At 46.2% G+C, this 14,601-nt stretch overlaps 1 protein-coding gene across 2 annotated transcripts in view; it reads right to left on the bottom strand.

Moving 5' to 3' along the window:
- The window catches only part of TMEM63A (transmembrane protein 63A), a 55,019-nt gene that overhangs the window by 17,292 nt on the left and 23,126 nt on the right, over positions 1 to 14,601 (bottom strand). For both annotated transcript variants that reach the window (XM_064164603.1, XM_064164604.1), the window contains exons 13-16: positions 10,574 to 10,711; positions 5,772 to 5,925; positions 4,940 to 5,046; positions 373 to 459 (exon numbers count right to left, since the gene is read on the bottom strand). In XM_064164603.1, coding sequence (XP_064020673.1) covers positions 373 to 459; positions 4,940 to 5,046; positions 5,772 to 5,925; positions 10,574 to 10,711 — 486 coding nt within the window. The remainder of the gene's footprint in view (positions 1 to 372; positions 460 to 4,939; positions 5,047 to 5,771; positions 5,926 to 10,573; positions 10,712 to 14,601) is intronic.

Here is a 14,601-nt window from a genome sequence, read left to right on the forward strand (position 1 = left end):
CCAGTTAGCTGGGGAAGCAGTTCAGTACTGTGAGGGTGCAAAGAGAAGGATACCTGCAACTGAAGAGTGAGACATGATCAGGAAACAGAGGTCACGGCTATGATGGCAACTACGGGCAACTTTCTTGATCTTACAAGAGCTTAAAATGTCATTGTTAAAAGAAAACTCAGCCTTTGGAAACTTTAAGGGCTAGTTGGTCCTCAGATGAAAGGTGAACATGGAAATCCAATGTGTAATGATAATATAACCTTACACACTGCAGGAAGTGGGGGTACATCAACTGTACTTCAACTAGCAACCAGATAACAGAAGTTGTCGCATATGATAGCTCAAACATTACTCTGTTAGAAGTAAAGAGTTGTTGTTATTTACCTGGTCAGACCAAGGGAGGGCAGAATCAATACCATGAAGATCAAAAATATGTAGACTTTATGCATCATTATTCTGTTCTCTGCAGATCTACCAAACACAGAAAGTGACTGGAGTGAGAAATTCATACAGAAGACTTTCACAGGTGAAGGATCCAGCCTAGAGAATGCCAGCACCCATCAGACTTCCAGCTTACTCTACCATATCACTTTGCTACAAGACACTCATGAAACAAACATAGAATCATAGAATCAAGCAGGTTGGAAGAGACCTCCAAGATCAGCCAGGCCAACCTAGCACCCAGCCCTAGCCAGTCAACCAGACCATGGCACTAAGTGCCTCAGCCAGGCTTTGCTTGAAGACCCCCAGGGATGGTGCCTCCACCACCTCCCTGGGCAGCCCATTCCAATGCCAATCACTCTCTCTCTGAAGAACTTCTTCCTAACATCCAGCCTATACCTACCCCAGCACAACTTGAGACTGTGTCCCCTTGTTCTATTGCTGGTTGCCTGGGAGAAGAGGCCACCCCCCACCTGGCTACAATGCCCCTTCAGGTAGTTGTAGACAGCAATGAGATCACCCCTGAGCCTCCTCTTCTCCAGGCTATCTTTGAGATGTTCACTGTTTTGGACCAAGCAGGCTCTCAGAACCTTCCTGGGCAAAGAAAATACCACTGGACATTAATCTTGCATGAACATATCTGGACTAGCACTACTACAAGTCTGCACCATGAACAAGTGGATGTGCAACAAGGCAGCTGATCTCTCAGCCAGTCACATTCCCATCTCACAAGAGCTTGTAAGCAAACAGCTCCTCAAGCATTAGGCCAAGAGGGACTAGGCAGGTAAAAGGCCACTTCTGCCAAGAAACAAGACACTTAGACAACCTACTCAACTCTCCTTGCCAAGTGCCAAGGCTTTGGGAACAACATGACTCTACCCATCTATATCCCTTCTAAAGTAGCAGGAACATCTATCTGGTGACACACTGCCACCAAAAAAAGTGCAGCAACCCCTATAAACAATTCACATTCCTAAAGGTGGTACCTGATAGGACATGAAAACCACAGAGGTTTGATTACAGTGTCAGGTAGCCCTTGGACACTGTGAGACAGATCAGTAGAACTATGCTGAGACTTGAAATCAGATCTGTGACCACTAGTGACTTTAGGAAACTATTTCAGCTGCTTAAGAAGGGCTCAAAGTTTATGTGCTCAGTGTAAGTACTGGTGAAAAGCATACAACTTTGATAAAGAAATAGGAGATTCTGGATGTGATGTCTTACAAAGGAATGGGATAAAAAATGACCTTGGAATATAAAAATAAACCAAAAATGGCTGCAAGCATTATAGAAAGATTGAGTGGAGCTGGGATTTGGCATGTAGTAGAATCACAGAACTGTTTCACACAGTATCATCATCATCAGGGTTGGAAGAGACCTCACAGATTATGAAGTTTCAGTTGGAGAAGACCCCTAAGATCATCAAGTCCAACCATCAACTCAACACCACCACTGACCATGTCCTAAAGTGATAAGTCCACACATTTCTTGAACACCTCCAGGGACAGTGACTCCACCACCTCCCTGGGCAGTCTTGTTCCAATGCCTGACCACTTTTCAGTAAATAAACACTTGATATCCAACTTAAACCTCCCCATCACAATTTCAGGCCATTTCCTCTCACTCTATTACCTGATACTTGGGAGAAGAGACAAACACCCACATCGCTCCAACTTCCTTTCATGGTGCTCTAGAGAGCTGTGAGGTTTCCCCTTAGCCTCTTCTTCTCCAGACTAAACAACCCCAGTTCCCTCAGCCAGTCCTCACGAGGCCTGTTCTCCAGAGCCTTCACCAGCTTTGCTGCCCTTCTCTGGACATGCTCCAGAACTTCAGTGTCTTCCTTGGAGTGAAAGGCCCAAAAATGAACCCAGTATTCAAGGTGTGGCCTCACCAGTACTGAATACAGGGACATAGAATTTCATAGAATTTCATAGAATCAACCAGGTTGGAAGAGACCTCCAAGATCATCCAGGCCAACCTAGCACCCAGCCCTAGCCAGTCAACCAGACCATGGCACTAAGTGCCTCAGCCAGGCTTTGCTTCAACACCTCCAGGGACGGTGCCTCCACCACCTCCCTGGGCAGCCCATTCCAATGGGAAATCACTCTCTCTGTGAAGAACTTCTTCCTAACATCCAGCCTAGACCTACCCTGGCACAACTTGAGACTGTGTCCCCTTGTTCTATTGCTGGTTGCCTGGGAGAAGAGGCCAACCCCCACCTGGCTACAGCCTCCCTTCAGGTAGTTGTAGACAGTAATAAGATCACCCCTGAGCCTCCTCTTCTCCAGGCTAAACAGGCCCAGCTCCCTCAGCCTCTCCTCATAGGATTTGTGCTCCAGGCCCCTCACCAGCTTTGTTGCCCTTCTCTGGACACCTTCCAGCACCTCAACATCCTTCTTGAATTGAGGGGCCCAGAACTGGACACAGTACTCAAGGTGTGGCCTGAGCAGTGCTGAGTACAGAGGAAGAATAACCTCCCTTGTCCTGCTGCCCACACTGTTCCTGATGCAGGCCAGGATGCCATTGGCTCTCTTGGCCACCTGGGCACACTGATGGCTCATCTTCAGCTTACTCTCTACCAGTACCCCCAGGTCCCTTTCCTCCTGGCTGCTCTCAGCCACTCAGTCCCCAGCCTATAGTGCTGCTTGGGGTTGTTGCGGCCAAAGTGCAGAACTCTGCACTTGGCCTTGTTCAATCTCATCCCATTGGCCTCTGCCCACCCATCCAGCCTGGCCAGGTCCCTCTGCAGGGCTCTCCTACCTTCCAACAGATCTTCCCTACTGCTGGCCACACTAGTCCTGATCTGGGCCAGGATACTGGTAGAAGTATCATGCTTTTATTTGACTGTAAACTGGAGAAATAATCTGGCATGCCAAATCAAGCAGTGCTGAATTCTCCAAGTTAGCAGCTTGACATCTTTGGAGTACACCAGCTGTATATGAAAACCTTGCATCAACACATCTGCTGGGCCTTGGTCCAACAGGGCTTCTCAGATTGCCCCTAACAATAGTGCACTACTCTGCTGCTATTGCCTAAGCAGTACATCCACACCACTTCCTTTCCAGGCAACACAACAAAAGGATGTATGCCCTTTTTATGAGTAGCATGACAGCAGTTAGAGGACTTTGTGCTGAAGTGGGATTCTGGGATTCAGTGGTGTTCTCAGCCTGAGGAGGATCCAGATCCACAACTCCTATCCTCCCAGAGAGCAAGTTAGTTATGAGATCAGAGGCATTTCCCATGCTCCTATGGAAGCTACATCACTCAGCTTGCTTGCACATTTTTTCCTGGGCCAAACACAGTCTGGTAAGAAGAGGGGGAGAACAGGTGAAAGTGTTGGTTATAACATTAGAAAGAAATGAGAACATGACAGGCCTGACAAATTTGGTGGCTTTTTATGATGAAGTCACAACAACAGTGGACAAGGGAAGGCAACTGATGTCATTTAACTGGACGTGAGTAAGGCATCTGACTCTGCCCCACATGACATCCTGGGCATCAAACTGGAAAAACACAGCAAGTCTGCAGATGACACCAAGCTGTGTGGCACTGTCGACTTGCTGGAGGGCAGGGATCCATCCAGAGGGAGCTGGACAGGCTGTAGAGGTGGGCCCAGGCCAACCTGATGACATTCAGCAAGGCCAAGTGTAAGGTCCTGCACCTGGGTGGGTGCAATCCCAGGCACAGATACAGGCTGGGTGGGGAATGGCTGAGAGCAGCCCTGAGGAAAAGGACCTGGGGGTCTGGAGTGATGAAAGCTCAACATGAACTGACAGTGTGAGTGCAGCCCAGACAGCAACTGTGTGCTGGGCTGTAGCAAGAGCAGTGTGGGCAGCAGGGCAAGGGAGAGGATTCTCCCCTTTTACTCTGCTCTCCTCAGACCCCACCTGGAGTCCTGGGTGCAGTTCTGGAGCCCCCAACACAAGAGGGACATGGAACTGTTGGAGCCAGTCCAGAGGAGGCCACAAAGATGCTCAGAGGGCTGCAGCAGCTCTGCTCTGAGAACAGGCTGAGAGAGTTGGGGATCTTCAGTCTGGAGAAGAGAAGGATTGGAGGAGACCTCATAGTGGCCTTCCAGTATCTGAAGGAGGCCTACATTAAGGCTGGAGAGGGACTACTGACAAGGTCTTGTAATGACAGGACAAGGGGGAATGGGTTTGAACTGGCAGAGGGGAGATTTAGACTGGATGTTAGGAGGAAGTTCTTTCCAGTGAGGGTGGTGAGACACTGGCACAGGTTGCCCAGGGAGGCTGTGGCTGCTTCCTCCCTGGAGGTGTTCAAGGCCAGGTTGAACGAGGCCTTGAGCAACCTGCTCTAGTAGGAGGTGTCCCTGCCTACAGCGGAGGGTTGGAGCTGGATGATCCTTGAGGTCGTTTCCAACCCAGACCATTCTGTGATTCCTTTCTACGAGAGGTCTGCACATTGAAAAGCTCCATGGAAGATAAATACTTTCTCCATGTACTTCAGTAATTCAGCTGATAGGGCCAAACCAGAGGGAAATCTTGCTTACTTTGTCCAGTGGGATTCCAGCAGAGTTGAGTAATAGACGATTGTTGGTAGCAAAGCTGAGAAGGACCAGAGCAAAAGCGTTGGGAAAAACTGACTGACAATGGGATTCTAGGGGAGGAAAGAAAGGAATAATAATTACTTTCCATATTTTAATGCAGATGTGGTAGAGCAGAGGCTGCAATGTAGTGCTTTTTGTAAATTACAGCAGGTTGGACTGTGGAAATTAACCCTTTTAAGACCATATCTGAATATAAGTGATCAGCACCTGTGTGCAACAAAAAAAATGTGAGTAGAATTGGAAATTAAGTTCCATGCAGGTGAAGTTCCACAAGCAGACTTTATGTAGTTTATGCTAACTTGGGGGAAATGAACAGTTTGCAAAGGACTTTAGCAACAGTCAGACTAAGACCAGATATGTAAGCCAACCTGTTTTGACCCTAGCAAGTAAAACAAAACCATGGTATTTTTCCTTTAGAGTTTAAAATGTGAATTTCCTTCTTCTCAGCATAAAAATCAACACTCAAGTTGGACTTGAAATTCCATTTTTGGCAAAGGTTTTGGTTACAAAACTTTAAACTACATAGAATTTGGATGGCAATGTTTTTTCTACAAAGAAATAAAACATTTCATAGTAATAAAAAGTTTGAAGTTAAATTATTTTAGCCTACTACTATCAGGGAACAAAAAAAGACTTGAGTCTGGATACTCTGATGTAAAATAATCTTGAGACTTCCAGCTGAGCTTGTAGACATTGTTTCACTGCTATACACCTATTAGTTTAGCATCATTTTGCCCTGATCCACAGCTACTTCCAATCATATGGCAATACTCACATTAAGGTAGTGAATAGGTTTGGTGACATTGAACTTGTCCATGGTTGAGATGATTATGGATGGAGTAGTAAGAAAAAACAGCACAATAAAAAGAAGTAAATTAATGCAAGCCCATCTAAACCACCACTTCAGTCCATGCACTGAAAGATTTTTCCTAGGTGGAAGAGAGAAAAAAAAAGAGACAGTGAGCATTTGCTGGTAAAAACTAGAAACTGTCAACTAACAGGTGGCACTGCTTTTACTGAATTGAGCTTTCATAGTCTCAGAGTTATATAACAAAGCACTACACAACATTCAGTCACCATCAGGAAAAAAAAGAAAGCTGCAACCTTTCTTGAATGGTAAAAAAATTCACTTGCAGAAGAACAGAAGGCAAACACAATGGCTAAGATAGTTAAGGATTAGGATGTAACACTCCCACTGTTTAGTAATAGGGAAATATTACAACTCAAGTTAGAACAAGGCTAGAGAGGGAAAAAGATAACAGAGAAAAACATGCAAAGAGAACAGCTATCAGGCAGAATCTACCAAGAAAGTGATCTGGAAAAGGAGGAGGAAAAAAGGAGTATTTAAAAACCATGCCTGCCATATTAAACATCAACTATAGGCCTCAAATGAGTCAGGTTCTTTCATACCTGAAACTGTTCCTCCAAAAGGACCAGAATGATCTGAACCCCAACCAAAACCAAGTATTTAGAAGAGACAAAATAGCAACATCCCCACTTATGACAACTCTTATACACCTAGGTAAGTAACTTGACAAATCCCTGTGCCTCTTCTTCTACCAGAGGAGAGAGGAGAATTAACACAAAAAAGCCAAAACATCATCTTCCCTCTCAGAGATGCTCAGAAAAGCTTTGAATTATTTCAACTCACTGAATCTCAGTGATCTTTTCCTGTGGCCATAAGACAGTGCTTGAAGAAAGGAAGAAGTAGTGAAGCACACAGACACACATGAATAAAGCACGTTCAAGTGACCCTACTTGGAAAGTAGCTTGCAAGAGCTTTTTAATCCATGTATCATAACAACATGCAGTTATTGCGGTGAATGTGGGGCAGGCTGTGGACATAGTCTACCTGGACTTCAGCAAAGCCTTTCACACTGTCTGCCACAACAAGCTCCTGGCCAAGCTGGCAGCTCATGGTTTCGACAGATTCACTCAGTCCTGGATCAAGAACTGGCTGGTTGGCAGAGCCCAGAGAGTGGTGGTGAATGGTGCCACATCCAGCTGGCAGCTGGCACTAGTGGTGTGCCCCAGGGATCAGTGCTGTGCCCAGTCCTGTTCAGTATCTTTATTGATGATCTGGACGAGGGGATTGAGTCCAGCATCAGTAAGTTTGCAGATGACACCAAGCTAGGAGCAGGAGTTATCTGTTGGAAGGTAGGAGAGCCCTGCAGAGGGACCTGGCCAGGCTGGATGGGTGGGCAGAGGCCAATGGGATGAGACTGAACAAGGCCAAGTGCAGGGTTCTGCACTTTGGCCACAACAACCCCAAGCAGCACTACAGGCTGGGGACAGAGTGGCTGGAAAGCAGCCAGGAGGAAAGGGACCTGGGGGTACTGATAGACAGTAGCTGAAGATGAGGCAGCAGTGTGCCCAGGTGGCCAAGAGAGCCAATGGCATCCTGGCCTGGCTCAGGAGCAGTGTGGCCAGCAGGACAAGGGAGGTTATTCTGCCCCTGTACTCAGCACTGCTCAGGCCACACCTTGAGTGCTGTGTCCAGTTCTGGGCCCCTCAATTCAAATGAGATGTTGAGGTGCTGGAAGGTGTCCAGAGAAGGGCAACAAAGCTGGTGAAGGGCCTGGAACACAAAGCCTATGAGGAGAGGCTGAGGGAGCTGGGGGTGTGCAGCCTGCAGAAGAGGAGGCTCAGGGCAGACCTCATTGCTGTCTACAACTACCTGAAGGGAGGCTGTAGCCAGGTGGGGTTGGGCTCTTCTGCCAGGCAAGCAGCAATAGAACAAGGGGACAGAGTCTCAAGTTGTGCCATCAGGGGAGGTCTAGGCTGGATGTGAGGAGGAAGTTGTTGGCAGAGAGTGATTGGCATGGGAATGGGCTGCCCAGGGAGGTGGAGGAGGTATTGTCCCTGGAGGTGTTGAAGCAAAGCCTGGCTGAGGCACTTAGTGCCATGGTCTGGTTGACTGGCTAGGGCTGGGTGCTAGGTTGGGCTGGATGATCTTGGAGGTCTCTTCCAACCTGGTTGATTCTATGATTCTCTATGATTCTGTGATTCTCTAAACACAGCTAAGAATTAGGGTTGTTTGCTTTATGGTTAAAGATTCTGTACTTCAATCCCAACTGCAGTGCTAGAGAAAAGCTCTCAGTTATCAGAACCAGATGGCACAATCACATTAGAAGTCATTTTCTATGAAAACCATTAGGAAGAAAAAGTGTATTTAAAAAAAAGAGATGGAAAAGAAATGTTACATGCAGGTGAAATACAGCAAGTTGTGCATACTTAGGTCTCACTTGCAGTTCTGATTTGGGGAAGGGAAACATCACAACAAATTTATTGTTATATTGTGCTAGTTTGAAGCTAGCCAGAATGTTTTGGTGAGAAGGAGTGGATACAGGCTGTGAAAGGGAAACAATGGTGATGTCTACTGAACTCATAGGCTTGCTGAGATGTATAAAAACAAGAATCAAAATACAGCTAAGGCACTTCTCCTGCTGGAGAGCTCCAAGCTGCATCTCTCTCTCTCTAGCCACTCTGACTGATCCACTTTGCTTCCTAACCCCCTGGCCAAACCTCCATTCTTCCTTGGGACTGGGGTAAGGTTGAGAGGGGTAGGGGGAAGGTGGGGGGGTGGTTTGGAGCCCCTCCTGGGGACTCAGGTTTCTGGGAGGGCTGTTGTGTTTCTGTATTACCTTTTACAGTTCTATCTATAACTGCATATACTGTAACTATCTGCTTGTCTATTCTGCTAAGCTGTAAATACAAAGCTTCATTCAATTTCCAGAGCCAGCTGAGTCTAGTCTGGGTGATTTACAAAGTGTGGGGGGGGGAGGGGGCAAGGAACAATCAAACCATCACATATATGAACAAGGGATTATAGTGACCCAACTCCAAGCATCCCAGGTTAGGGTAGGTCCCTTCCCCAGTAGAAGAAACTCACCATAACACAGACTTTTGTTTTTAAAGTCATGGAAAAATGAAATTGTATTTCTTATAGTTTAAATCTAACAGTATAAGGAGAAATAAACTTCTAGAGAAATATAATAACCTTAATGAAGATGGGGAAGGGATCAAATGGTGGCGAAGAAGCAAAGCAGCAGCAGCCAAAACAGCAGCTGGGGAAGATAGCAGCAGAAGCCAGCAAGGGGAAGGTCCAAGCTGTGCTTCCAAACAGAAAGCTCTTGGTGCTCCAATGAAATGATATTAACTTATCCATTGTTGCCATGATATGGCCTATCCCTAGAATGTTCACCTCTCCCCTATGTCTGAGCTAGAAACCTAGCTCCAGCAGCCACACCAAGCTATTTGCAAAGCAACTGGAAGATGTTTAGTCATTGTCAACCTAAGAGCATGAGAGAAGGCAGCACAGGAAGAGTTTAATACAAAAAAGCATTTCCCTCTTTTCTGACACTCTTACCAGTGGTGGGTCATGCCTGGGAAATTTACTGGGTCAAAAACAAAAGAATTTAGATGACAGCCCATATTTCAAAATGGAGCAAGTTTTGTTCATGTTGGCAACTCAGAAGAAAAACCAATATGGAAAATACTGAGAACTAACAGCAAGTTGCTTTCCTCAAATCTCAACAGCAAAAGATGGAAATACTGATGCACAAGCATTAACAGGGTGGTGTTTGATTGTTTTTTTCTCCCAGTTAACTGGAACTGTAGGTACCAGAATTCTGGGGCTGGTTAGCCTGGAGAAAAGTTCAGGGAGACATTATAGTGGCCTTCTACTATCTGAAGGGAACATACAAGAAAGCTAGGGAGGGACTTTTTACAAAGGCTTGTAGGGATAGGGTGAGAGGGAATGGATTTGAGCTGACAGAGGGGAGATTTAGACTGGACATTAGGAAGAAATTCACAGTATCACCAAGGTTGGAAGAGACCTCACAGATCATCAAGTCCAACCCTTTACCACAGAGCTCAAGGCTAGACCATGGCACCAAGTGCCACGTCCAATCCTGCCTTGAACAGCTCCAGGGACGGCGACTCCACCACCTCCCCGGGCAGCCCATTCCAGTGTCCAATGACCCTCTCAGGGAAGAACTTTCTCCTCACCTCAAGCCTAAATCTCCCCTGGTGTAGCTTGAGGCTGTGTCCTCTTGTTCTGGTGCTGGCCATCTGAGAGAAGAGAGCAACCTCCTCCTGGCCACAACCTCCCCTCAGGTAGTTGTAGATAGCAATAAGGTCTCCCCTGAGCCTCCTCTTCTCCAGGCTAACCAATCCCAGCTCCCTCAGCCTCTCCTCGTAGGGCTGTGCTCAAGGCCTCTCACCAGAACAAATCACCCAGTGAAATCATGGATGCCCCCCTCCATGGAGCTGTCCAAGGCCAGCCTTGAGCAACCTGATCTAGTGGAAGGTGTCCCTGCCCATGGCAGGGGACTTGAGACTAGATGATCTTTAAGGTCCATTCCACACCAAACCACTCTATGAACTCTGGGATGCAAAATGGTAGTTGGCTTCTGAGAGGCCTCCCCAAGGCCACTGAAGAACACCAGCAATAGAAAGAAAGATGTGACCAACCACATCCAAACACTACATAAAGCCTTTGTTTAGGGTTAAAGAAAAAGGCACTTTGCTCCTCATTCTAAATCTACATAAGTAGATGTAAGACAGGAACCTTACCAGCAAATATTCTCAGGATAAGGTGCATAGGTAACCTCCCAGTTTGATACACACAGCTCTCTGCTGTAGGACGATGGCTGAGGTTCCCCTTTACACTTAATACTCTGACACTTGCAGGCATTGAAATCCTTAAGGATGCTGTAAGGAAGAAAATGGAGACGTTTCCTAAATTTTTACACCTGAAAATGTTGCACACATGATGAGAAAAGACTGGGAATAAAGGGGTTTTTTTTTGCTTTTAATAGCTAGAAATCAAGACAGCACTTAGACAACAATGGAACTTTCTGCTATGCATGTAATGAGCATCTGTCATAGAGGGCCTGTAGGCCCAAAAGAGGCTTGTTTATGCCCATACATGCCTGGACATGTTTTTCTGCCAGGACCCCTGGTTGTAAACAGGTTGTGTAAGCCACACACACCCAGCTCATGTCTCCCTGGGGCAAACCCATGTGACCCCCATATTTGGGGAAGTCCAGGCAAGAGTCTTCTGCCTATTATGGTAAAGTTTGGCTGACTGCCAACCTGATTGGTCATTCTAGTGGCCAAAGGAGCCATTAATCTCAGCCCACAGTCAATGAATAGGGGTGCACAGCTAAACCACGTGCTCAGCTCTGACTCACCTGCACGGCTCAGACACAGCTCTGACCCTCACTGCAGTGCTCAGCCGCTCAGACCCCCACACTCGGATGCCATTGCACAGTTCCAATGCTCAGAGGCTCAGACCCTCATGCTTTGACCTTCGTTCACAGCTTACCTGTCTGAGTACCTTTCATGCAGAGCTCATTTAAGCCAGCACATAACATATATAAGGAGCCCATAGCCTCCTAAGCCAGCTGTGCACATCTGCACGCTATCGCTATCAGGACCAGATCCTGCATTGCCTTTACCTATGGAGCTCAGGCTCCCAGCAGCTGCGCACACTTTGCATGCCTACTGCCTACCATTGCCTGGTAAGAGCCACTGCTGCTGAGAGAACCAGGAGGCAGACTCTGGATTGTCTGCACACACACAGAGCCTGCTAGCTGTGTACAACCATGCCAGAGACAGCCTGAGACTCTCCTGAAATCCTGCCAGCTGAGAAGTCCTGGACACAGCATCCAGAAGGAGCCAGCAGCACCAAAGGCAGAGGTCGCCTCTTCACCAGGAGAAAAGGTTAGAGGAAACCTATTTCCCCAGAAGCTGGGAAGATTTATCCTCTCCCCTCAAGCCAGGAGGATTCCAGCCTTCCAGCCTCAACATCCATGGGCAGAGATCCCCTGAAGTCTGGACATTAGACATAGGCTGTGACGCAGCCCTGGAGGGTGATTAATAATTAATAACACTTGTGAGTAAAAGCTTTAATACCTCTGTAATATAAGTTTCCTCTGCCATAGTGCAGAAAGAGCTCCAGCCCACCCTGCTGGGCAAACAGCATAAAGATCCCAAGTGGCATTAAGCCACAGGGAAACTCCTCTCTCTGTTTATAGTTTGAATGTTTGCTAGTTAAATAACTACTTCCCTGTAAATATTTTATCCTAAATTGTTTTCATAACCATGTACTGACCTTTAATATTAATATACAGTGGTTAGGGGTGTACAGAGAGTTCAGAATATTGAATTTAATACATCTATATTGTTATATAAAATTATATCACCCCAATTAATTTCTCTCCTCCAACAAATAGGCATAGGTACTGAAATCCCCCTCTGCAACACCATCACATACACAATTATCAACACAGGTCTTTAAGACTTGATAAAGCTGGAAACAAAGAGGCTTGGTTTTAACTTGTCAGTGCTTTTAGCAACATGAACAACAGCACTGACTAATACTAAATATATATATTTTAATATTCAAAGCCTGAAAACACAAAAATAAAGACACCCAGAGCACCTCTTGATGTAATTCCAACTGTTTTCAAATCAAAGCAGAACAAAGGATTAATCTTGCACCCTAAGCATCAAAACTTGCCAATTTTACCATGAGTAATTCAGATTTTTTTTTTGGTTTTCAGCATGTTAATATTCTCACAATTCCAAATATTACCCTTTTTTTCCCCACCCATTCCTAAAATAATCACATTACTTATTTATGCCTTCCAATATTCTGAGTAGATTAAGGGAAAAAAAATATCTGTCAAGCAAAATTTAAACATACCCATAATAAACAATACCTAAGATTTCTCACAACACAGCAATAGAAGTGCTGGACATATATTCAGAGACAGCACAACTTGGAAAAAGAAGTTGTACTCCAGATAAGCTCTGTTACACTAGCATGGAAAGGATGTGTTATATATACAGGGGTTTGGAACACCTCTGCTGTGAAGACAGGCTGAGGGAGCTGGGTTTGCTCACACCTTCCAGCACTTGAAGGGGGGCTACAAGAAGGATGGAGAGAGACTGTTTACGAAGGCCTGCAGCAATAGGCTTGGAGCAAAGGCCTGCAGGCATGGCTTATGAAGAGAGGCTGAGGGACCTGGGGCTGCTTAGTCTGGAGAAAAGAAGACTTAGAAGGGATTTGATAAATGTTTCCAAGTATCTGAAGGCTGCCAGGAGGGGGGGCACAGGCTCTGCTCACTGCTCCCTGGGATAGGACAAGGAGCAATGGGTGTAAGTTGCAGCACAGGAGGTTCTGCCTCATCACAAGGGGGAACTTCTTTACTGCAAGGGTCCCAGAGCACTGGCACAGGCTGCCCAGAGAGGTTGCGTAGTCTCCTTCTCTGGAGTCTTTCAAGGCCTGTCTAGATATGTTCCTGTGTGATCTGTGTTAGATAGGATTGTCCTGCTCTGGCAAGGGGGTTGGACTCGATGATCTCTTTGGGTCCTTTCCAACCCCTAACATCCTATGATCCCAATATGATGAGGGCCAGTGGTTTCAAACTAGAGAAAAACAGATTTAGATTCGATGACAGGAACAAGCTCTTCACCATGAGGGTGGTGGAAGACGGGAACAGGTTGCCCAGGGAGGTGGTTGAGGCCCCATATCTGAAGGTATTCAAGGTGAGGCTCTGGGCAATCTGATTTAGTTGAGGATGCCCCTGCTCACTGCAGAGCAGGTTGGACTAGATGACCTTAAGAGGCCACTCCCAAACCAGAACATTTCATGACTCTGATGTTCAGTAATTTTAGAATCTACTTGTTCAAATACACACTCAGTTACACAGTTAAAGAAATCAGACCACACACACCCCCAAACAAAAATACCCCCAAACCCAAGAGATTTGCCTTACCAGAATTCAAGCAGTGATGGTTAAATCCAGCATCTTGCAGCAACAAGTATTTAAGAAAGTTAAATATCTTGCCAATTTATTAAGAATAAAAAACAACAAACCAAAACATACACATACAGAGCAAGCTTTAGCACTACCAGCATTACTAACATGCACCATCATTCATCAAGCTTCTACAATCACCTGACTGCAAGAACCTGGCCTCTTGTTTCTCCCATCCTATTTGTGGGCTCCTACTAATGGTACCAAAATGCTTTCTAATTTAATTGTAGCCTCAGCTTCACATGTATTCTAATTTTCCAGAGAATGGAATCCTCCACATCAATTCCAAGCTAAATAAACTAAAATCTTTTCAGGTCTTGGTAACTGAACTCAGAGAGATGCTTGTGCACAACTCAGAACATGCTTAAGCAGAGACTATCCCATGAAAATTGTCTATGAGAAACCAGCACCTAGAGAAGGAGCTTCAGTGCTTATTACTTCTTTCAGTTTCACATCTTAAAATGTTCATTTGTGCTCTAGATTCTCTAAATATCAGCAAGTTTGCAGATGACACTAAGCTGGGGGCAGATGTGGCTGGGTTGGAGGGCAGAAGGGCTCTGCAGCGGGACCTTGACCGCCTGGACACATGGGCAGAGTCCAAGGGGATGGCATTCAATAGCTCCAAGTGCAGGGTGCTGCACTTTGGCCACACCACCCCATGCAGAGATACAGGCTGGGGTCGGGGTGGCTGGAGAGCAGCCAAACAGAAAGGGATCTGGGGGTGCTGATTGATACCCACCTGAAGATGAGCCAGCAGTGTGCCCAGGTGGCCAA

This window comes from Pogoniulus pusillus, chromosome 25 (genome assembly GCF_015220805.1).
Source record: "Pogoniulus pusillus isolate bPogPus1 chromosome 25, bPogPus1.pri, whole genome shotgun sequence".
Lineage (NCBI taxonomy): Eukaryota > Metazoa > Chordata > Aves > Piciformes > Lybiidae > Pogoniulus > Pogoniulus pusillus.